Genomic DNA, 22,975 nt, shown 5'->3' with positions numbered 1-22,975 from the left:
GGAAAACACAAATTAATAAAAATCTCTGTTCTTTGTGATGTGAAGTATATTTGTGCTATAAAGATGGGAAAAGACATTTTCAGGCAGGTGAGATGCTGTTAATTTAATAGAACTGTATTGAATACTACACACCATGCTGTGTAGGTGTGTATGCGTTCACTTACTGGTAAAAATGATATCATATGTAAATACGGTTTGTGTATGGTCAGAGCACGTGTGTTTCAGGGCTAAGGGCCGGAACTGACTAAATATATTAAATATCACATCTGAAGAAGATCTGAGTTAAAAACAGGAAAATAATCTGCTCATCACATTAAGGGGGCAATGTTAACATTAACAAACTGAAACACATTACTAAGTAGACAAATTACTAAACAGATGTTAGGCTGAACTAACTAATCTTTTTAAAAGTTTTGTATTTATCTTTTTAATAAAAATTATGTATTTAATGTGTACCCCATGATGATTTGATATGCATATACATGGTGTAATTATCATTATAGTCAAGATAATTAACATATTCATCTTCTCCTATAGTTACCTTTTTTTTTTTAGTGGTGATAGCACCTGAAATTTAATTCTTTCTTAGCAAATTTCCAGTACTCAGCATAATATTATTAACATTAATCATCATGCTTTAGTTTAGATCTCTAGACTTTTAGGCCTAATGACTGCAATTTTAGGGCAGGAAAGTGGGAGAAGTGGGAAGATGAACTGGCTAATCTTAACATTACAGACTGTTTGGATCTTGGCTGTAGTATACATTGAACAAGGAATCAGAACACCTGCATTCTAAAATGATAAAAATATGAGATACTGGAAAGAAATGGACTGGTTGTTTTAGTTACTCTTTGTCCTTCATGCAACATTAATAAAGTTGTCGCTATATGACATTACATTTTCATAAGGAAAAATTAAGTCTGATAATTGCTCAAATGTTCAAATTGTTTATGATATATAGACTTCCCAAATCATATTTTTGATTCTAGTTTTAATCTAGTTCTTTTGTTTCAGAAGACTTAAAGAAAATTAGCATTTTCTTAAGTTCTTCAGACAGAATCTACTTCATTTTTTTCCTGAAGTGATAAGGCAATTTATTTTTATTTTTATTTTCAGACCAAAAATACTTGATTCTAGGCAATGACAGACCTTTAAAAGGACTCAAAGCCTCTAAAAGTTCATATAGGGAGAGCTTTGCTGGTTTATCCAGCCACATGATCAGGTTTAAAAAGAGTAGGCTGCCCAATTTTAGATCTTTCTTGGAGAAAATGCACAACTGATACCAGATTTTTAGTATCAAAATTTCAGAACTTCTCTTGGGTATGTGACTGTTTCTGTGTCATCCAGGTGCCCTGCCAGTTTTATCTTCTGGATTTATTCTGGAATGCTTGAGGGATGAGGCTAGCTGGGAAGGAGTCTGTAAAAATTAGGTCACTATTTTCCTTTTGTCCTTCTCTTCTCCCCCATGTTTAGTTGGGTAGCAAGAAACCTGAGTTGTAAGCAGTGTATGTGAATAAGTTGTTTTATTGTCTATTTTTGAAAGAATGGTTAATTTGTAAAATGCCTGTTAGTTTTATCTGTGGAGTTAAGTAACCAGAAAACTAGGTGGGACCAGCTGACAAATACTTAATTCATGAGATTACTGGAGGAAAATCTTCCTTCTAGAAATGCATCTGCCTATAAATTCAGTAAACACCTCCAGTTAAGTCTCTTTGTATTCTTATATAAACAATTGTGTTTGGTTCTCAGATAACTTGAATTTTCTCTCATTTAAGTATTGTCACCAAAATTATACAATTTTCAATTCCTCTAAAATGTATGAAAGGGGACAGCCCATACCATTGTGATGCAGAAGAGAGAGGACACAAGTTCCTCAGTCATATGTACTTAGGACCAGGAGAAAGGAGGGAAGAAAGGCACGGGAGAACAGAGGTATAGGGAAAGGTGAAGAGGGGAGAGGAAATCCAAGAGATGGAGAAGAGGAAGGAGAAGGAGAGAGAGAGCAAAAGAACAAGAAACAGGGAAGGAAAGCAATTTTTTTTAAATACTCACCAGAATATGATCTAGATACAGTTATAAAACACTAAATTCAGCATCCAGATGTTTCTTTGGGAGACTTGTCTGCATTGATTTTCTGGGTGTTGTCAAGAGGTACCCATTATGAGGAACTGCTGAGACAGTGAATAATAATTCTCAGCCCAGATCTAAGGCAGGCAACCATGCCTGAGAACCTGATAAGAATGTGATACTGACAACAGAACACCTTTACTCTGAATCTATTTCCAAGTTTAGAATACAGCATCTTAGTCTTTCTCATTTTGCTTAACTTTCATCACTTTTCAGTGCTGTGCACTGAAACGCTCCACTACCTGCAAGCAGCTCTGCTCTGAGCATAAATGCAATTACCTAGGTCTCATTTCAAAAATTTTTAATCAAAGTCCTTTCTTGTAACATTCATTTTACCCTGAATTCTCCATTTTAGCTACTCAGAGAAAAATATCCTGAAGGAGAAAGAGTCCTGTATCCAAAACTCTGAGGAATAATTTTGATAGAGGAGAAGAGAAGAATGTGTTTCTTCCAGACCAAAGTTTGAAAGGAGTTTTTGTTTAGAGGGGTTTATATCCTAGTTAAATCCTCAAACAAATACATTCCACGTGTCCTGTCTAACCACTATTCGTATAAAAGAATTTCTAGTTTGGAAGGGGATTTCCAGGTTAAGTCAAGGATCTTGTTTGATGCTTGAGCTTGTTCTACAATCTCAAGTGGCTTCAGTGCCTGTTGGAGCGCTTTTTGTGACGGGATTCTCAACGAAACACATGGAGGTCACTCACGTTTCACACAGCTTGAATTCTTATTTTGAACTGAAGTCTAGTCTAAGCCACTTCCAAACACCAGGCATAGTTCTCCATGTCTGAGGCTGCACAGGACAGGTATAATAAGAAGGCCCTGTATTACACCTTAAAATATTTTTCTTTCAGATAGATAGATAAAACTGAACAAAGAACATCTGGTTCTTCTCAACACCACTTTAGTTCTCTCCTTCTGTGCTTCACTTTGCTGATGTCTTTTCCATTAATGAATCTGTCAGTACTGAGGGATCTGACTGACCCCAGATACTGTCTTCCTAATGACGGTTACTGCAGGACAATGGCCTCACTTATCAAGGGCATGATATCTTACGTCCTGTATAATTAGGTTGGTATCTTCCCTGTGCTGTTTACTCACAGTGAGCACATTATCCATTAACTTCTGCTACATTTTTACATGAAGTGATTTTACAACAAGTAATTAGCCCAGCCTGAATCTGTGCAGCATTTTATAAACATATACCTGGAAGGAAAATTTTACCTTTATATGCTTACTGAACTTCAGCCCTTTGCACTGGGGAGACTGGCAAGGTGGTTCTGAATTCTAATTCTGTCACCAAAGAAAGGCAATCACTTCACCTCTCAGCATATGTTATTGATTCAAATGTGAGTATTAATCTCTTTGTCAGAGAATCAAGTAGGAGTTAAGTGTTTTCTCACTAACAGCAACATCTCTGATGGTAGCTACTATGGGCTGAATGTTTGTGTCTCGCCAAATTCGTGTATTGAAATCCTAGTCCCTGAGGTGGTATTGTTAGAAGATGGGGCTTTGGGGAGACGATTCGGTCATAAAGGTTAGAAAACCTCTTGACTGGGGCTAGTGTCCTTGTAAAAGAAGCCCCACAGAGCTCCTTAGCCCCTTTCACCATATGAGTGCACAACAAGAAGGCACTAGCTGTGAGCCAGGAAGAGGGCCTTCATCAGAATGCAACTGTGCCAGTAACTTGAGTTTGGACTTCTACCCACCAAAACTGTGAGAAATAACTTTCCACTCATTATAAGCTACCCAGTCTGTGGTAGTTTGTCATAGTAAACTGGGTGGACTACAACAGTAGCTAACAATTGTAGAGCAGTTTCTTTTTTGCCAATCACTAGCTTAATGGCATTATAACCTGACTAATAGGTACATTATTTCATGTAATTACTCTACCACAGCCTTGCAAGATGAATACTATTATGATCACCCTTTGAAAAGTGAAGAAACAAGTTTAGAAAGGTTGGAACTTTTGCATCTAGGTGATCAGTGGCACCTAAAAAATTCAAACCCAAAGCAGAACATCTATGGACATCTTTCCTCCCCCAAATGAAGGTCTTCACTGTCTTAAACCTCCTACTTCTTCTAACCAGAACTTTAAAAGACCTTCTCCTTCTGTAAGTATCAATTTATTCTGGACCTTATTCTCTCTGAAACTGTTTTTACAGATTATTTATCTTTGGTCCTTCTCCTTGGCTATAAACCCTTTCTCTCATATCTCTTATATGTGACTTTAAAATATTTCTTGCCAAAACTCCCTGTGCAACCACATCCGTATCTTTAGCTCCTACCAGTTCCTTTCCTAGTATGATCATTTGTAATTGCATTACCATAACTTAACTTTTAAGAGCTTCTTGATCTTCCAGAGTTATCTTCCATGAGGCAATGAGATCATATCTATTTCAGCTATGACATTTCAAAGCTCTGCCTGTCTTGTGAAGGCTTAGGATCCATGTTTGACAACATTTAGCTTTTTTTTTTTTTAAGCCTTGGCTGCCATATTTTCTAGGATTGTTGCAGAAAAATGTGTTATAGCTCGGTGTTGTAGCTTAGTTGTGACAACAACCTGGATCCAGGCGAGAGACCAAACAGCACTCGCAGAGTTGGAGAACTCAGGTTTATCATGCCAGCAAGTCCACAGGAATCAACACTACAAGCTCTGTACCCTGCCTGTCGGTTTACACAGGCCTTTATAGGCTGCCAGTTTTACACTTTGCAACCTCATATGCAAATAAAGTATAACAGAAGTTGACCAACCAGGAACAAGCTTTGTAGAAATAGACCAATCAGGAGTGAGCTCCATGCAAATGAAGTACTACAAATGGACCAGTCAGAAGTTAGAGAAGTGGACCAATCAGAAGTGAGAGTAATAACCAACCAGGAATGAAAGAAACAACCAATCAGAAGTGAGCTCAGGGAACCAATAGAATTTTAGGGGTAAGTAAGCCGTTTCAGAGGGAAAAGTGAGATACAGCCTCTGGGCCAGGGAACGGGATGGTGCCCACACAAGAGTAGTGGCCCTGCTTGGGGGTCCTGCTGGTCTTTTTATGGGGCTTCCCGCCTCAGGATAACATATCCACTTTCCCCCTGAGTTTTACCTTGTTAGTAGAATTAGATCCAAATAGAGAGGCCCTTTATCACTTCCTTCTAAGAAAGGGTATTATCAATACGGAAAGTCGAGAAATTTATCAAACTACAAAATAGAGATGCGTAAGAACTGCATTCATTTCTTCATTGGCTTTTAAAGAGCTACTCTATCCCACAAATACACAAAAAACTGTACATACAATTTCCATACCAGAACTTCAGTGTGAAAAGACCAATGGTATGTAAAGACCATTAATAAGCAAGTACACTCACCTGTGAAAATGTAGTATCAGTTATCCAATAAAAATAATCACAACATATTTAGATAACAAATTGGATCTATGTTTACATTTTCTTCCATCTTCCACATGTGGAGCCAGACTAGCTAATATTTTAAAAACCCTCCTGCAAACAATTATTTCATTCCACTTACTTTTCCAATGCAAGCTAGTATTTTAGCACTCCCTTAAAGCCTGGTTTGAAAAAATCAACTTCTTTACCCTATTAAAAATTAATGTCAATATGACTGATTTAACAATTAATAATTTCACTGTTTCCTTATTTCATCATTATCCCAAAATAGTTATTTAAATCAGTAACTACCATTTAACTTCTTTTCATTTTAGCTTTAAATTTTGTTAGTGACATTTATTGTTTTCTTTATAATTTTACAAGAAATGCATCTTCAATGCAGACAACAAGAAATACATAAAAGCATAAAGCAAAAATAAACTATCACCTATAATCATCACCCCCCAGAGACAAACATCATTAGGATTTTGATGCATTTCCTCCTGGTGTCACATACTTTTTTTCAATTGAGATATAATAAACCTACATTGTATTAGTTCCAGGAGTACAACATATTGATTTGATATTTCAATACATTAAAAATAATCACCATGATATGTCTAGTTATCATTGGTCACCATACAAAGATATTAAAATATAATTGACTATATATTTCATGCTATACATTTCATCTCACGACTCATTTATTTTGTAAATGGAATTTTGTACCTTGAATCTCCCTCACCTATTTCACTCATCCCCCAACCTGTTTGTTCTCTGGTAACCACCAGTTTGTTCTCTGTATCCATGTGTCTTGGTTTGTTATGTTTGGTCATTTGTTTTGTTTTTTAGATGCCACAGATAAGTGAAATCATATGGCATTTGTCTTCCTCTGACTTATTTCACTTTGCATAATACCCTCTAGGTCCATCAGTGTTGCAAATGGCAAGACTTCGTGCTTTTTATGGCTTTCCATTGTACATATATATCACATATTCTTTATCCATTCATCAATAAACAGATTGCTTCAATATCTTGGTTATTGTAAATGATGCTGCAATGAACATAGAGGTGCATATATCTTTTCAGATTAGTGTTTTGGTTTTCTTTAGAAAAATACCCAGAAGTGGAATTGTGGTTTTTGATTTGCATTTGCCTGATGATTAGTGATGTCGACCATCCTTTTATGTGTCTCTTGGCCATTTGTATGTTTTCTTGGGAAAAATGTCTATTCAGGTCCTTTGCCCATTTTGTAAAAATTGGGTTGTCAGATTTTTTGATGGTGAATTCCGTAAGTTCTTTGTATGTTGTGGATATTAACCCTTATCAGATATAGCATATACAACTATCTTCTCCCATTCAGTGCACAGACTTTTTGTTTTGTTGATGTTTTTCTTCACTATGCAAAAGCTTTTTAGTTTGCTGTAGTCCAACTTGTTTATTTTTGTGTTTGTTTCCCTTCCCTGAGGAGACATACCCAAAAAGATACATTGATGAGGCCGGTGTCAAAGAGTATACTGCCTATGTTTTCTTCTAGGCGTTTTATAGTTTCTGTTATTACATTTAAGTATTTGATCCAATTTGAGTTTATTTTTGTATTTGGCGTGAGAAAGCAGTCTACCTGGATTCTTTTGTATGGAGCTGTCCAATTTTCCTAACATCATTTATTGAAGAAGATATCTTTACTCCATTGTATATTCTTGCCTACTTTTGTCATAGATTACTTGACTATAGGTGCATGGATTTATTTCTGGGCTCTCTATTCTATTCCATTGATTTATGTGTCTGTTTTTGTGCCAGAAATACACTGCTTTGATTACTGTAACTTTGTATGATGGGTAGAAATTAAGGAGTGTGATACCTCCCACTTTGTTCTTCTTTCTTAAGATTGTTTTGGCTGTTCGAGGTCTTCTGTGTTTCCATACAAATTTTAGAATTATTTGTTCTGGTTCTGTGAAAAAAATGACATTGGTATTTTGATAGGGATTGCACTGAATCTGTAGATTGCTTAGGTAGTATGGTCATTATAACAATATTCATTCTTCTTCCACTCCATAAACATGGTATATCTTTCCATTTGTTTGTGTCATCTTCAGTGGGTTTAGTCAATGTCTTACAGTATTCCATGTACAGGTCTTACACTCTCTTGGTTAATTTATTCTTAGGTATTTTATTTTTTGAGGCAATTTTAAATGAGATTAAAAAAATTTCTCTTTATGGTAGTTTATTGTTAGTGTAGACAAATGCAACAGATTTCTGTATATTGATGGTGTATCCTGGAACTCTACTAAATTCATTTATTAGTTCTCGTATTTTTTGTTGGTGTCGTTAGGATTGTCTCTATATAGTATCACTTCATCAGCAAATAGTGACAGTTTTACTTCTTCCCTTCCAATTTGTATGCTTTTTATTTCTTTTTCTTGTTTAATTGCTGTGGCTAGAATTTCCAATATTGTGTTGAATAAAAGTGGTGAGAAAAGGCATCCTTGTCTTGTTCCTGGCCTTAAAGGAAATGTTTTCAGCTTTTCACCACTGAGTGTGATGTTAACTGTGGGCTTGTCATATATGGCCCTTATTATGTTGAGGTATATTCCCTCTACACTTTGCTGAGAGGGTTTTTTTTTTTTTATTGTAGATGGATGTTGAATTTTGTCAAAAGCTTTTCCTGCACCCATTGAGTTAGTCATTTGATTTTTTATTCTTCACTTTGTTAATGTGGTGTATCACATTAATCAATTTGCAGATATTGGACCATCCTTGCATCCTTGGGGCAGAACTCACTTGATCATGTTGTGTGACCTTTTTTAACAATTGTTGAATTTGATTTGCTAATATTTTGTTGAGGATTTTTGCATCTTTTCTCATCAGTGACATTGGATTGTAATAATCTATTTTGTGCTTTCTGGTTTTGGTATCAGGATGATGGTGGCCTCATAGAGGGAGTTCAAAAGACTTCCTGTCTCTTCAATTTTTGGAATGGTTGGAGAAGATAATTGTTAACAGTTGTTTAAATGTTTGGTAGAATTCACTTATGAAGCCATCTAGTTCTGGACTTTTGCTTGTTAGGAGGTTTTCATTACTGATTCAATTTCATTACTGATAATTGGTCCGTTCATATGTTTTGTTTCTTCCTAATTCCATCTTGGGAGATTTTTTTGTCATATAATTGTCCACAATGTTCTCTCATGAGTCTTTGTATTTCTGTGGTATTAGTTATAACTTCTTCTCTTACATTTCTGATTTTATTGGTTTGGCTCCTCTATTTTCTTGGAGTCTTGCTAAAGCTTATTAGTTTTGTTTATCTTTTCTAAGAACTAGTTCTCAATTTTGTTGACCTTTTCTATTGTTTTTTAAAGTGTCCTTTTTGTTTATTTCTGCTCTGGTCTTTATTATTTCTTTCCAAGTAACCTTGGATTTTGTTTGTTCTTTTTCTAATTCCTTTAAGTGTAAGGATAGATTGTGTATTTGAGATTTTTCTTGTTTCCTGAGGGAGGCCTGTATCACTATAAATTTCCCTCTTAGAACTGCTTTTGTTGTGTCTCATAGATTTTAGACCATGGGTTTCCATTTTCATATGTCTTTAGGTACTTTTTAAATTTCTTCTTTGATTTCTCATTGGTTGTTTAGTACTGTATTGTTTAGACTCCTCATGTTTGTGTTTTTTTGCAGTTTTTCCTTGTAGTTGATTTGTAGTCTCAAACCCTTGTGCTCAGAAATGACACTTGATATAATTTTAAACTTCTTGAATTTATTGAGATTTGTGGCTTTGTATGTGATCTATCATGGATAATGTTCCATATACATCTCAAGAGAATGTGTATTGTGCTGCTTTTAGATGAAATGTTTTGTGTATATCTGTTTGTACTGTCTTATGTAATGTGTTGTTTAAGTCTAGTGTTTCCTTACTGATTTCCTATCTGGATGATCTATCATGATGTAAGTGGGGGTGTTAAAGTTCCTTATTGTTGTTGAGTTACTGTCAGTTTTTCTATTTATCTCTGTTAATATTTGCTGTATGTATTTAGGTCCTCTATCTATGTTAAGAGCATATATATTTACATTGTTTCATTTTCTTCATTGATTTTTCCATTGATCATCACATAATATCTTTCTTTGCCTCTTGTTACAGTCTTTGTTTTAAACTCTACTTTGTCTGTTGCCATTCCTGTTTTCTTTTCATTTCCTTTTGCATGAAATAACTTTCCCATCCCTCATTTTCAGTCAGTGTATGTTTTTAAATCTGAAGTAGGCCTCTTGTAGGCACCATATATATGGGTCTTGTTTTTTATTTGTTTACTCACTCTGTCTTTGGATTGGGACATTTAGTCCAATTACATTTAAAGTAATTATTGATAAGTATGTGCTTATCACCATTAGTTGTTTTGGCATTGTCCTTTGTAGTTCTTTTTTTGTTCCTTTCTTCTTCTTTTGCTTCATTCCTTGTGATTTGATGACTATCTTTAGTGCTACTTTTGGATTCCTTTCTCTTTTCTGTGTGTCTGTTATTGATTTTTGGTTTGTGATTACCATAAGGTTTATATGTAGCAATATATGATTATTTAAAATTGATAGCCTCCTAAGCTCAAATGTATTGTAACAATTCTGTATTTTTCACCTCCCCCACTATGTTTAGTATTTTACATCTTTCTCTTTTGTGTATTCCTTAACTATTTATTGTGGGTATAATTTTACTACATTTGTTTTTTAACCTTTCTACTAGCTTTATAAGTGGTTGATTTATTACTTTTACTGCATATTTGCCTTTTCCAATGAGATTTTTCCTTGTACACTTTTCATATTTCTAGTTGTGACCTTTTCTTTTTGCTTAGATAAGTCCCTTTAACATTTCTTATAAAGCCATTTAGTGGTGCTGAACTCTCTTAGTTTTTCTTGTCTCTAAAACTCATTATCTCTTTCAAATTTGAATTATAGCTTTGTTAGGTAGAGTATTCTTGGTTGTAGATTTTCTCCTTTAATCACTTTGAATATATCGTGCCATTCCCTTCTAGCCTGTAAGGTTTCTGCTGAAAAAACCACTGATACACTTATGAGGTGTCCCTTGTACATAAGTAGTTGCTTTTCTCTTGTTGCTTTTAATATTCTGTATTTATCTTTATTTTTTGCTATTTTAATTACAATGTCTTGGTGTGGCCCTTTTTATCTTCATTTTCTTTGAGACTCTGTGCTTCTTGACCTGGATATCTGTGTCCTTTTGCAGGTTATGGAAGTTTTCAGCGACTATGTTTTCAAATAAGTTCTCTGTCCCTTTCTTCCTCTTTTCTCCTCTAAGACCTCTGTAACGTGAATATTACTGTGCTTGATGTTGTCTCAGAGATCTATTAAACAATTTTCATTTTATAAAATTCTTTTCTTTTCCTCTTTTCTTTTCAGCTAGAGTGATTCCCGCTGCTCTCTTCCAGTTTGCTGATCTGTTCCTCTGTACCATTTAATCTATTGTGATTCCTTCCACTGTGAATTTTATCTTTTTATTGAAGTATAGTATATTTTAAAATTTCAATTATTGTATTCTTCAGCTTGGTTTGGTTCTTTTTTATATCTCCTAACTCTGTTACACTTTTCAGTAGTGTGTTCCTCCATTCTTCTCCTGAATTCATTAAGCATCTTGATTATTACCTTGAAAACTTTATTGGGTAGATTGCTTATCTCCATTTTGTTTAATTTTTTTCCTACAGTTTTGTCTTATTCCTTTTTTGTACATATTTCTTTGTCTCCCCATTTTGACTACTCTCTGTGTTTATTTCTCTTTATATATAAAATTTCATAATATTCCCTGATTTTGGAGAAGTGGCCTTATGTAGGAAATGTCCTACGGGGCCCAGCAGCACTTTCTCCTTTGGTAACCAGAGCTATATGCCCCATCTGTGGGCTGTGTGGGCCCTTCTCTTGCGGTAGGGTCAGCTACTGTGGGTATGCTGGTAGGTGGGGCTGGGTTCTGCCCGCTAGGCCACCAGGCCCTGCTTCATATGCTGACTGCTGGCTCACTGGTGCGTTGGCCTGGGTCCCAGCACAGCTGGCTTCATCAGCCTGGGAGGGTCATTGGGATGGTGCTGTCCTGCTGGTGGTCTAGACCTGCTCCTGGGGCAGCTGACTGTGGAGTCTGGGGTGCTCTTAGAGTGGTGCTAGCCCACTGGTTGATGTCTAAGACCCTGGAACTGATAGATTAGAATGAAAACTCTAAAATGGTGCTTGCAAGTGCCAGTGTCCTTATGGTAGAGTAAGTTCCCCCAAACAGCTGCCACCAGTATCTATGTCTCCAAAGTGAGTCCCAGTTCCCTTCTGCCTCTCTGGGAAGCTCTTCAAAATCAGCAAGTGGGTCTGATTCAGGCTCTTTTCAAATTACCACTTCTGCCCTGGATCTTTAGTGTGTGAGATTTGGTATGCATCCATTAAGAGCGGAGTCTCTATTTCCTACAGCACTCCAACTCTCCCATACGCAAGCCCTGCTGACCTTCAAAGCCAGGCGTCCTGAGGGCTAATCTTCCTGGTGCAGGACACTTTAGCTGGGCAGGACTAGTAATATGGGGCTTTTCTCCTTTGCTTCCTGGGGAAAACTTCTGCATTTGTGATTGCCTACACAGGGGTATCTTTCTTAACTATATATCATGTCTCCACCCTTCCTACCCAACACATTGTAGTTCCTTCTTTAGTTGTGGACAATCTTTCAACTATTCTTGAGGTTATTTTTGTAGACAGTTGCTCTGTAAATAATTGTAATTTTGGTGTGCCCATGGCAAGATGTAAACTCAGGGTTTTCCTACTCCATCTTGGCCACACTTCTCCCGAAGTAGGATTCTTATATTCCTACACAACCCAACCATAAGTGAGCACTGTGTGAAAGTACAATCATTTTGGATTTTGTCCATGAGAATCCTATGTGTCAGATATGGACAACTGGGTAAAAAGTACTCTTCTTCAAGAAAAAGCAAACACTGCTTAAAATTTACCATTGCAAATAAGCAACATAAAAGGTAAAAGAAACCATATTGTTCAAGTAAAATAAATATTTTTTATGTCCAAAACATGATGTGTTTTTATTTTCATCTATTATTATTCTTTGTATTCTTGTGTTGACATTGAATTTCAGTCCTGGTTCATGCTTTAAAAAGCCTCTAATTCATCATCCAAGCCCTATGCCAGGTCAAATATGTTCAAACAACACAGTAACACATTCAGGGACTGCAGCAGAGCTGCTTCATGGGTTTGTAAATAAGGTACATTAAACATGAGCAGGAATAATGCTCATGGATAAAAATGTGACATAAAATACATAATAACTGGGATTCATTTAAGATGTTGATACCCAGCTGATGTCAGATTTCAAAGTATGGCAGCTTGCCCAAATTCTACAAAACCTCCCAGTCTTGCAGGGAGGTTTTTAAACCTTTTGAGTTGGAGACACATTTCTTACAGGAAAAACTAAATTCAGAGTCAGTGATTTGAATTCTTACTCTCAAAATAAGTGTCTAACTCATTAAACCCTACCCTCAAGAACATTGCAAACATGATTTATCTATTGTCTACCAGGTTTAGGCATTTTATTACCAGTTAGTTTATTCTACTACCATCTAAATTTTATTTTCCACCTTTCATAAATGCAAAGGAAACCATCAGACAGTTCTCAGCTCTTCAAACAGCTGACAACACAAACCAGGCCAGATATAAATATTTACTTTGCCAAAAGTAAATGTTTCCAAAATTCAAAACTCCAGTGCATTTGAAAATTGATTTGGATCAGGTACACTTTACTTAATTGAAAATATATATTTTAAATCACATAACAACAAAAAACACCAAAAAAGAATATAACTTCTGAGTGATTTTTAACTCCAGGCTATCATTCTCTTCTTTCCTAATACATTTTAGAGAGAAGCTGCTCGAATTAGTTTTTTTTTTAAATTTTCTTTCACATCAAGATTTTTTTCTACGATAGTCTGATGGAAAGTGAAACTTATATAACCGTTATTTGTGTTAGCTTACTTCCTTTTCCATCCAACTCCTTATGTATGATTTACTTTAAAATGTTTCAAATTCTTGCCATACTCTTACAAAAAAGATCCAGTTCCTTAACATGGCCTCAGGATCTGGTCTCTGCCTTCTTCTTCTATTATCTCCCTATCACATCCTCTTTGGTCTCTATGCTTCAGCTTTGCTGGCCATCTTTCAGGCAATTTCCGGAATTCAGGTACCAGTCTTCCTTCTAGTTTGTGTTTTTTCTCCCCACCATTTTTCCTTTTGCCTAGAATACAGTTATTCCCTCCATCACCATCTCCAAGAAAGAAAGAATGGCTGAATACTCAAAACTGCAACTTGTGCTTCTTGAATACTGGTCAGTGAATCTATACATGCTCATGACTTGACTTAAATGATTCACCCTTTTGGAGGGAGGTATATGTAGACTGCAAGTCAAGTTCCCTTTAAGGTTTGTAAAAGTAAAAGTGCAAATGAAACATTAAGTAAGGTAGGTTAGTTTTCTATGGAATCAGAGCAACAAACTACATGAGCTATATAGGACCTTTCTACAAACATGCTTCCTAAGTCACATTTAAAACAGTACACAAACACTACTTAGCTAAACAGTCTCAACCATGTGCAAAGTCCTTTAAATCTTGCCTTGTGACCTGAGTCAAAATCACTAGCAACACTTTGATGAGTCATTCTTTTTTTTTTCTTTTTTTGGTGAAAACTATGTGATAAGAAAAAAACATTCTAATATATCAGAAGGCAAAGAGATTACTTACAAACTTGTGGTGATTCAGGTGAACAAATTGCATAAGTAGAGTAGAGAGCAGAGCCCAAGGAGCTCAAACCCTGGAGAATCAGTTGCCCACAGCAGCAAAATTTATCCATAATTTTAACCCCAATTTCTTGCACACAGATGATTTTCCATTCCTCCTGGGTTCACAAAAGCTAAATCACCTTCAAACACAATTTTCTGTGTGTGTTTTTTTCCACCTTCAACAATCTACTCAACAGTAAAAAGTAGCCAAGACAAGTAGAGATAAATCACCAAGAGAAACTTAAGATTCCAGTGATGAGAAGACCCCATGGACATTATGCTCTTCCACAAATTAAGGAGGAGCTCATCATGGGGTAAGGACTGGGAGGCAGGGATGCTGGTGTGAGAACCTTAAAGCACAGTTCAGCATCTCTGTGCAGCTAGAATTCTTAGCCAGCAAGCCATAGGAAGATTAATTATTGATTTTCTTATAAATCATTTGTGATTTTTATTTGTTTTTCCTTCCAGGATGATACACGTTTGATTTTACTTTTGTTAATTTTTTTTTTTTTACTTTGTTGGAATTAAAAAAAACCCAAAAAACAGTAAAGGGGTTTCTGAGAGGAAGAATTTTCCCAGCATGATATACAGGGGAGGCAACACTGTTTCCTGACTTTTCTTGGCTACCAAGGGGCAGGACATCAGGCAACCACCAGGGAGGGTTTGACCAGGTAGGCGGAAAAAGCACGATTTAGACATAATTATACTTGTTGGCAGTAGGCCTGAAGACTGTGATATTACTCTTGGGTGGAAAGAAACTCATCACAGACATGAAGGACTGGACGACTGGCTTCCAGAATCAGCATCTCCCCCTTCCTCAACTTCACAATGGAAGCAACATGGCTGCTTACCTTCCTGCCCCCAGTGTTGATGCGAAGGGGCGTCAGAAAGGGGTCGAAGATCATGTGACTGGTCTCTATGTTCACTGGAGACTGCCGTTTCCCCACAGAGCAAAGATTCCAAGCTGAGTTCACCAATCCCCAGAAAGAAGGAACTAGAAACAAAAAGAAGTTATAGAATCAGGCTGGGTGGAAGGCTGGGGAAATGATATAAAAAGAGCACAGAAGTCATAAAATCAAAGACAGCCATCTAATGTTTCCCACCCCTAGAGATCCTTGGCTCTTGCTATGGCAGTTTCCAGTCCTGAATCTTGGTCAATTTCTCTAAGTCTTACCTTTATAATGTCTAAAGATTAATGCCTCAGCAGGAAGAATGGCAGAGTCCAGCCCCATCATCTTTTCACATTGAGATGCACTAAATGTTTAGCAACTCCTGAGTTGATGCTCTGCTTTTCTGTTTGTTGAGAATGATATGGGGATCAACCTAGTTCTAGATACAAAGCATTATAAGCTTTTCAATGAAAGTAGCATTCAACATATACAAGGTATTATTCTATGGGTTGTCAAGACCGAGCAGAGGGAGTGAATTGTTTTATGATCCCCAATCAAATGCCAGACAGGAGCTTGGAAACTTGACTTAACATACCAGCGGCTGAAGGATGTGTTCACTGATAAGCAGAAAAAGATGACATTGAGTGCTGAGTATAAATATGCAAAGGGAAAATGTCTACTCGTCTTCAGTGTCACATTAAAGAATCTACTAAAATAAATTTCTAAAGTAATTTCTAATCCCAATTTCTTACTTTTAAGTAGGTTAGCAGAGCAGTGGGGAGCCAATCTACTAATTTTATGTCAATAAAGACGAGACTATGTCTTTAACCTTTTCTTGTCCCTTCAGTATCATTATTAAGGCTTTGGATCCATGTGTCCTCTATATGCCTATGAGATTATATGGTTATCATTCACTCATCCATCCACAGCATCCATCAACAGTACAATGAGCTCCTATTGTATGTCCAGCACTGGGTTAGGTTTGAATTTCAAGGAAGGAAGATAATTACCACACTGAGGGTGGGGTGCGGGATGAGGTTAAATCAAGTGTACTATGAAACTCTAGATGAGGGGCACCAAACTCTGCAGCAATGGAGATGGAACCAAGGAGTAATTCCTAGAGAATATGAGCTTAACAGTAAAGTCACAATACTTTCAAATGTACCTGTCCTCTCAAAAACTCAAACTTAATACACCCTATAATTTACAGTAGCCATCATTCCTTCCTGTGTCATGGATAGAGAAAACTGAGGCCAGAGAGGAGTATGGCAAATACTTGCCAAGGATACTGTGAAAGAGAGAACTGGGCTAGATGGTATGTCTAGTCTCATCTAAATCCAAAATTCTGTAACCCTTTTAATTGTTACAGGCAATTGTTGAGCCAAAACGGGAGAGCTAAAAATAAGTTCCTTATATTCTTAAAAAAAATTTCAATACCAAAATAAGGAGAGCTTCATTATGAAATATGGCAAATATCTAATTTGGTTTAACCTATGGCAGTAAGCCTCTGGTGGTTCCATTCTCTTTAATTTAAAAAGTTTGAATTGGCTGCCCAGTTGTAACTGATTTTCAAAATGGCAGCAATGGCCAGAGTTGTAACATGGAGAAAGAGGAGGAGGCGGGGAAAGAAGAGTGGAGAGAAAAATATGTACGTGTGCTTCCCTGGCACTTACATTTCCCAACATTATTTAAGCTATTTTATCACTGCAAGTCAGTTTTTCTTTAGAAGGTACCATGACCTAGCAGTAATTATAATATTTAAGAAAGCTCTTTAAAATGTATTTAAAAAAATACAAACATCTATCATCTCTAAAATGTTCTTTTAAAATAACTGACAATTTTATATTATTCCTCAGTCATTTCAAGTTTATTATAAAAATAACACCTCCATTAGTGCAAGTTCCTACCTCTCTTTGTCACTGTGACACATAAACATGGCAGATGACGATGCCAGGGATACAGTCATGGCACTGCCACAAATCGGCTGTGTGACCTTAGATAAGCCATTTATTTCTTGGGCCTTGGTTGGTCTCTATGCTGAATAATGGCCCCTTCCAGAGATGTCCGCATCCTAACCTCAGAACCTGTGAATATGTTACCTTACATTGTAAAATGTACTGGCCAGAAATTGTTAAGGATTTTGAGATGAGTAGATTATCCTGGATTATCTGGGCCCAATGTAATTACAATTCTTTTTAAAGAAAGAGGTGTAGGAGGGTCAGAGATACAGAGAAAATACTTAAGGTTGGAAAGAGAGGTCAGAGAGGACAGAAGATACTGGCTTTGAAGATGGAGGATGAGGACACAAGCCAACGAATGCTGGTGGTCTCTGCAAAAACTGGAATAAGTAAAGCAACAGATTTTTCCCCTAGAGCCTCCCAAAGGAACACCAGGCTCTGACACTGATTTTAACCCCATGAGACTCATTCCAGACCTACCGCCTCCAAAACTCTAAGATAATACATTTGTGCTGTTTTAAGTCACTAAGTTGAGGGTATTTGTTAGAATCATAATAGGAAATGAATACAGTCCCCTTTTGTCTTTAACAGCCTGTGAGACAATAACCTCTTTGACAATCAGGCCATCTATGATGCCCTGAGAGGCCTTCCCTGGCAGGCAGATGCATGATAAATGTAGTAACAGCTGGTGCATATTACATTTCATCTACTCCAATAAAAATTATTAACGAAATAATTCCAACCCTATAAATGGTTTGCAAGACTGCTATTACAAGGCAACATGGGTAGGCAGATGCTGCTGTGCATTGATAATAAACTTCACACTCCAAAAGGACCTCCACAAAAACATGAACAGCAAAAACTTTATGTGAACATCTGCCTTTGCTTTCATTGGGCATAGCATTCTTTACGACAGTTTCAGGGTTTTTATATGCCCACTTCACTATCGAGGCCTGGGTGTCTCGTTCTAACCACCTGCTTAGCCAATTGAAGAATAACAAAGAAACACTCTCTCTTGCTCAGCTGTGTCCCTCATTAGCTCCACTCTGGAAGGGGTATCAAAGTTTATTCACTATTAGATTACTCATTTTAAATCAGCCACAAATTAATAGTCTTTCAGAAACAAAGGCCACTTTAGAGATCATCTAATCATTAATTCATTTAGAATACATGAAACTAAGGCCTAAAAGGCAGAAAAAAGTACTCAAGTCTTCACAGCCAGGGAGATATAGGAAAGGAAAGGGTAAGACCCAATACCCAGGTCTCAAGATTCCAAGTACTACTACACCCCCACTTCTCTAATTCCCTTCCTCCCCAGCAGGCTCCATACATGAGCAGATTTTTGGATCTGGAGTTTCAGAGTTACATTGTTGTCATGGCCATTATATGTCTTTCGCTACCATTTCTTTTTGGCAAATCAAGAGTAACATTATCTACAAATTAAAAAAAAAAGAAAAAAAAACTCTATATTTTCTTGCTTCCCTCTCCCACTCTTAATGATTTAGATGTCTTCTTTTACAATTTTGTGTTTATTCTATTTGTAATGCATGGTAGTTACCACCTTTCCAGTTATGAGTTTCTCATTTCTGTAGCATCCTGCTTCTTTTCTATTTAGAGTAGAACTTTCAATATTTCTTTTAGCAAGGTTTTAGTGTTGCTAAACTCTTAGTTTTTGCTTGTCTGTGAAATTCTTTATCTATTCTTCTTCTATTTTAAAGGATAGCCTTGCTGGGTAAAGTATCCTAGGCTGCATCCTTTTTTTCATTCAGGACTTTGATAAAATAAATTTCAAGTACAAAGTTTCAAATCAAACTTCCTTAAATGTCAATCATCCCAAATAAAGTTAGGATTAAAATAAAAAGCTGTTCAACTTTGGCTAGATAGAAAAAGGCTTCAATTTAGGCAAGAGAGAATGTGTTTGGGTCTCATCTGCAGGGTCCCACGGAGACCTAATGGGGGCGACTGCTCGTGAGGAGCTGGATTAGGCAAGTTTCAGTCCAGATGAAAGAAGTCAATGTTCTTAAATCCTTATTACGTTTTGGGACAATAATTAAGGTGTCAAAGCTACTCCAGGGACCTCAGGTGCCAAATAGACAGGAATAAGTCTATAAATGTGATGTAATCTAGGTTCTAGGGAAATGCTATGGGAGGAAGGCTGTGAAAACAGAGGTGTGGTGTGCCCAAGTTTATTGGAGCATAGGAGTCAGCCAACAGACTTTACCTGAAGCGTAAGGCTGGACAAGCAAACTAAGGCTTCAAGATTTAGAGTAAGAAATGCTCCCTCTGGATTTATGCAGAATTCTCAGTTATTCCCAATATTCTAATACTTAGCTTAGTTCCATGTTTTTGATCCTTCAGGTTTATAAACACCCCATGTCACCCCTGAGACAGAAGTGGCTTTGTAGAATGCTATGGCGTTACTTCTGTTTCCAAATTTAGAGAATTATTGTTGAATTATTTTTCTCTTAATTTCTATAGTTGTCTAAATAAATCAAAATTTTAAACTTTCTGTCATTTTTTAAAGCATCAGTCATTGTGGTTTATTAGCTAATGTGTCTCTTTCTAGCTTGACTGATATAGCTTAGTGATGAGAAAAATATAAATGTAAATAAAGTAAAATTGAATGAGAATTACTCTAATTAATGGACAATGGCTCTGAAATGTTTAAATGGCATCATCTCTAGAATCCTTTCCACACAATCTTTTAATTTACATATAAACTAGAACACACACTAGACTTGGATATTTTTGCAAATTGATTTTCATGGAGCCTAAACAATGGAACTTCACTGCTGCTTCACAGCTATGTGTTATCTTGCCAAAACATTTCCCCAAAGCAATGCTGTCATTGTTACCATAAACTACAAATCCCAAACGGTCTCTTGGCTCTGGGTCCAGTGAGCTATGAAAGATGCTCAGTGACTGTGGTTTCAGCTGCATAAAACATGAGCCATGGAAAACTCAAAGCAAAACCTATCAGTTGCTTATTCAAATAAGTAGAGAGAAATAGAGAGAAAGAGAAAGAGGCAGAAATAGTTCGAAAGAGAGGAATCAAGTCTGATATTGAGTTAAAAAGATTTTTGATGACATTTTTATCCTAGAGAAGATACTCCAAAATCAGTCTAAGCTTTCAGGCATCCTACTTATTCATTTGTCCTGAACTGTCATTTGTCATCTCAGCAGAATTTGCAAAGTCCATGCTGTTGTGGGCAGGGAGTTTGGCACGTGGAATTAACTTATGCAATATGTGAATTTCTCAATCCTATGGGAACAAGACAAACTCAATTAAAAAGTGTTCATTTTATGTGATGAAGTGTCAGGCATTAGAATTCAAGCAGCAGACATTTACTGAGGACCTACTCTAGGTGCCAGACACTGTCATCAGTTCTGGGTAAGCAGTAATGTGATTCCTGCTCTCATGGATCTTGAAGTCTAGTGGGGAAAATGGGAGATATTGTTCATCTCCAAGTTTATATATGCGTATCTATGTAATTAGAACTTTTTGCAAGTATGCTGTAGAAACAGTTAAATAGTAATGAATTATAAAATACAGTGTAGATGGGGGAGATAATCTAGGTAGGGATAATTTGTCAGGGATAATTTCTCTGCATGTGACATCCAGCACACCCTGGAAGGACTGGGAGGAGTCTCTCTTGAAGAGCAGCAGGGAAGAGGGTGTCCAACACAGAGAAGAGGAACAGGTCTTGGCAGAGAAGAGGTGGATGTGTTCAAGGAATGGAGAGGAAGCTGGTTAACTTGAACTTGATGAGGCAGATGAAAAGAAAAGTGAGGTGAGATGAGGTTGGCCAGGTTGATCAGGGACAGATATCTCAGGGCTTTGCAGACCACAGTAAGGCGTTTGAATTTTACTCTAATATATTAGAAAGTCACTGAAGGTTTTGGGCAAGGGAGAACCATGGTCTGATTTATGAATTAAAAGCATGTAGTCTGTCTTGGTTGGAATACAGCCAAGAGTGAGCTTGATTACCCGTGGAGTAGTTTGAGTGGGAAAATAATTGGTTTCCAAGCAACAGTTGGGTTTTTATGTGAATTTAATCCTATTGCTTTGGGTTTGTTTAAATTCTATCTTGAAGGCACAGCTAATTGAATGTTTTAAAAACTTCTCGTCAACATATGTGCCAATAAAATAGCATTTTCCTATGATCCAACTAGTGCGAGACAAGTAATCATTTGAAGCAAGGAATATTTTCATAAAGAGACTAAGCTAAGGCAATCTTTTCTTGCTTTCAAGCAATGAACTAAGTCCCCAACTTTCTGGCCAAAGGAAAGCAAATGAAAGCTGGCAAAATGAATACTGGCATAAAACATATTCTCAGTGAAGTCAATCCTACAAATAAAGGCTTCCACTTCAATACAGCAATCTCTACTTTAGGGTTATAAAGCATATGAATACATTTCAAATAAGAACTCATATCTTTTCCTTGCTCTTTTCCTCACCAAAGCTGATTTACTGTCCCTTTCCCTGTTCTCAACTGCAATAAATCTCCAGTTTGAGCCATTATTAATGAGCATGTTTAAAATACCCACTGCTGCAGGCTTTTGGCCCCTTTCTGATTTCACATTTATTTCATAAGGGGAATTGGCTTTGAATAACTCCTTTGATGCTGGATTCTTCTTTCATTGCTGGGAATCTGATATATATATATATATTAAAGGGAGGGCCTCTAACTAGGTTTCTCATTCTCTCACTTGGGGACCTCTAAAAAGTTGCAAATATCCTTTTTAATACATAATCATTAATTTGTACATTCGTCTAAAAAATTAATGGAACATCTCCAATGAGCTAGATTTAAAAAATGCCCCCATTCTAATGGACACCTCAAATGATGGGAAGACAGTCAAGCTAACAAATCATGTTATAATAAAACACTGTAAGTTTTAGAATTGAGGTGTGTGAATTCTAAAGCCTAAATGTAGACAGGGGAGTAAATGAGCCTGATTCTTTCCTCAAGTGCTAGGGTCAGCCTTCCTAACAGAGAAGAACTTTGAGTTCAGCCTGAAAGTATGAATAGAAGCTGCAAGCCATAGAAGTCTTATAACTAGTTAAAAGACTAAAGTCTTCCCAGAAATTGAGAAAAATTATTGCTGGAATTCAATGACTATTATGCAAGGAGATTTTTAAGCCATTGGATCTTCTGACTTCCCCGACTTGGAGAGATATTTTGGATAGGAGAAAGACTGTGACCACATCCTTACCATGCAACCTCAAGCAGGAGGTTAGACCTTCTACAGCTGTAGTTTGCTGTAGTTGCTCCATCTGTAAAATGAAGATGACACTCCACAGAGTTGCTGAGAAGATTAAGTGAGAACAGGTTTATAAAAGGCCTAACATAATGTCATTTCTATAACAAGTATTCAATGAACATTGAAGAAGGAGTTCAGTGAGGGGATGCTGGGGAATGGTGTGGCCACCAACACTGTGATTCCAGAGACAGAAGGTGTAAAGATTCCAGGCAGGACAGGGAGGAGAGGCAGCTTTCAGATGCCCACACAACCCAACCTGAATTCAGAGCAGGGCACACTCTAGGACATAGTATTGGTTACTAAACTCATGCAAAATTTTAATGAGCCATGTGGAATTAGTTTTTGGATCTATAACTCTCCATGTCTGGATGCATGAAGGGAGTGAGCACTGGGATGGGGTCATCCGTGATGCTTTATCTCCAAAGAAAATCATTTTAATTTAGCTTTTGGAAGTTGTTGGATTGTTAGTACAATAGCTTCACCTCCTGTTTGGGCTTGTTTCTAATATGGTCACAGGCTTGCATTCCTGCAAACACATCAGTTGAGGGTGAAGCAAAGGGAAGGAA

At 36.8% G+C, this 22,975-nt stretch overlaps 1 protein-coding gene across 2 annotated transcripts in view; it reads right to left on the bottom strand.

The window, feature by feature from the left end:
- The window catches only part of CA10 (carbonic anhydrase 10), a 519,450-nt gene that overhangs the window by 293,633 nt on the left and 202,842 nt on the right, over window positions 1–22,975 (bottom strand). For both annotated transcript variants that reach the window (XM_006218377.4, XM_072938631.1), the window contains one exon: window positions 15,148–15,290. In XM_006218377.4, coding sequence (XP_006218439.1) covers window positions 15,148–15,290 — 143 coding nt within the window. The remainder of the gene's footprint in view (window positions 1–15,147; window positions 15,291–22,975) is intronic.

Source organism: Vicugna pacos, chromosome 16 (genome assembly GCF_048564905.1).
Source record: "Vicugna pacos chromosome 16, VicPac4, whole genome shotgun sequence".
Taxonomy (NCBI): domain Eukaryota; kingdom Metazoa; phylum Chordata; class Mammalia; order Artiodactyla; family Camelidae; genus Vicugna; species Vicugna pacos.
This window is presented reverse-complemented; position numbering and strand designations above follow the sequence as displayed.